At 48.4% G+C, this 2342-nt stretch overlaps 1 protein-coding gene across 1 annotated transcript in view; it reads right to left on the bottom strand.

The window, feature by feature from the left end:
* The window catches only part of LOC108229411 (interleukin-1 receptor accessory protein), a gene marked incomplete at its 3' end in the record, with an annotated part of 8403 nt that extends 6567 nt beyond the window's left edge, over window positions 1–1836 (bottom strand). Inside the window, 1 exon segment of the mRNA XM_017405083.3 lies at window positions 1732–1836. Coding sequence (XP_017260572.2) covers window positions 1732–1777 — 46 coding nt within the window.
* Window positions 1837–2342: the final 506 nt, after the last annotated feature.

Below are 2342 nucleotides of genomic sequence, written 5' to 3'. Positions count from 1 at the left end.
CCTGCTACTGAGCCGGTCCTGCTCCTGAGCCGGTCCTGCTACTGAGCCGGTCCTGCTACTGAACTGGTCCGGACTTCAGTTTTCTGCAGGTAGGACTCCTGTAATTCCATCCAGACCGGTTCCAAACACGGGTTCTGTAGAACGGACCGGTTCAGCATTCTCTCTCATCCAGCGCCTTTAAAAAGATTCAGATGTCCAGTTGAAACCCATCCGAGCTGACAGCTTGTCTGGTTAAATGTGAAACTCAGAACTGACTGATGGCTCTCACAGGGACAAACAAACAACTAGTTAATCATCTAAATTAGTCCGAAGTAATTTCCTGGTCATTGATTGAACTGACTGATGGTTTCAACACCGATCAGTCAATCAGATGAGGACACACAGCCACCCAGGAGCTGGTTAATTAGAGGAAGGACCGACACCAAGCAGACAGCTCAGCTCGTCAGCTCTGTGTCAGAACACAGACTTTCATTTCAAACAAACCAAGAGTAAACCCTCTGAAATTCAACAAACAAAAGATTTTAGTCATTTCAGTCCCAGTTTGAACCCCTGCGGTTAGAGCAGTTTGATTTCTGCAGGCGCTGAGTTCTGGATTAATGGAGTCTCTGCTGAACCGGTCCGATCGGTTGTGTGTGTTGGTAATTGACCTGTCAGGTTCTCCCGGCCCGAGTATTAGTCTTTCTATTAAAACGCTCTCTACCATCCCCCTCCTCCCTTATCCATCCATCCAGGGATACCTCCGCTCATCGCTGCATCTGAACCCACACACACACACACACACACACACACACAGTGCATCTCCAACCTGCCGTCATAAATCCACAGATTCCCTCTTGCAGCCTCCAGAACAGAAATTACTGCAGCAAACGATCCTGACTTCATCAAAACAGATCAAACTAGAAGCTAAACTGGTTTTAATTATTAGAACTCTGATGAATTTGTTCAATTAGCTTCAGTATGATAACTGTTAGAACCTGTCCTACATTAATGTTACTGTTCTCCACCCCTTCAGTGAAGCACGGTGGTGGCAGCGTCATAATGTAGGCTGATAATGCTGGACATGTAAGGAGCACAGTTGTCCTCAGTCTCTGATTCTGACACACAAACAAAGCCCGACCCAGTCCACACCTTAGACCTGACCCTGACCCGAACCAAAGAACGAGGGTCCACAGGAGAAACTGGACTCTCCTCTTCAGTTCTGATGGTGGGCTGGGAGTTCCAGCTTTATCAGTTGTTGTTGAACGAGGCCTTTGGGCTCCATGAGTGTCTGACCCACCCCTCCATCCTGTGGCCCGTTTGGGTCGGTGACGAGGCCAACATGGCAGCTGTGTTGGTCACATGTTCCAGGTGGATGGAGAGTCCAGCTGACCTGCAGGTGTTACCTCCTCAGGTTCATGTTGGCTTTGAAAACTCAGACAGAGACAGAGACGAACATTTCAGAGGCTGAATGTCTCCGAGGTAAAGATGGACAGGGGTTCACCCGTCTCCATGTTCTCAGAGATTCTTTCCACCAAACATCTGTCCATCTGTCCCCCCCCTCCCTCAGGGTCCGTCCTACAGGGAGACACCCTCGGCTGTTTATTAACCTCAACATTCAGGTCGAAAAGAAAAGATTTGGTAATAAATGTGATTTTATGAGCAGAGAGAAGTTCCACTCAGTCAATAATCTGGACTCAGGTCAGTGACTCGTTTCTTCTAACGAGCTCCCATATTGACTCCGCCCCCCCTTACCTGTCGAGTCAGTGGATTGACTGACAGCCGGAGATGTCCCTTCCATCACAACCAGGAGGAAGAGGAAGACGAAGGAGTCCCTGCAGAGAGATGGACAGTTTTATTTTCTTAATTTAGTAAGCTGTCTGCTTCTGCAGTTTCTCCATCCAGACGTCAGTGTTTCTGTCTCCTTCCCCCCAGGACCGATGGGTTCCTCCCAGAGGTCAGAGGTCACAGGTCACACACTTTTGGTGCCCTGAACATTTCTGACCTGATCACTCTGAGATCATCCAGGAGAGTTAAAATCTACAGTCATGTTTTAGAACCGATGATGAGGGAAACAGTCGGAACGTTTAGTATCTGCGTTTGAACGTGGCGCCAGGAGGAGGAGAGAAGCTGCAGGAGACAGGACTGAGCGGGTCAGAACCAGAACCATCCATCACACACACTCTTCATGCCAGCCGAGCTCAATAAAAGCAGAGCTGGAGCATCCTCCTGTGTGTGTGTGTGTTTACAAACACCAACCAACCAACCAGTGGTTACTGTCAGTCTGCCAGCTCTCAGCTCCAATCTGACAGATTAACAAACGCTGTGAATTTATTCATTAATAAGATCTGACCCTGAAACTACAA

The sequence above is a fragment of the Kryptolebias marmoratus genome, unplaced genomic scaffold, assembly GCF_001649575.2.
Source record: "Kryptolebias marmoratus isolate JLee-2015 unplaced genomic scaffold, ASM164957v2 Scaffold31, whole genome shotgun sequence".
NCBI classification, from domain to species: domain Eukaryota; kingdom Metazoa; phylum Chordata; class Actinopteri; order Cyprinodontiformes; family Rivulidae; genus Kryptolebias; species Kryptolebias marmoratus.
This window is presented reverse-complemented; position numbering and strand designations above follow the sequence as displayed.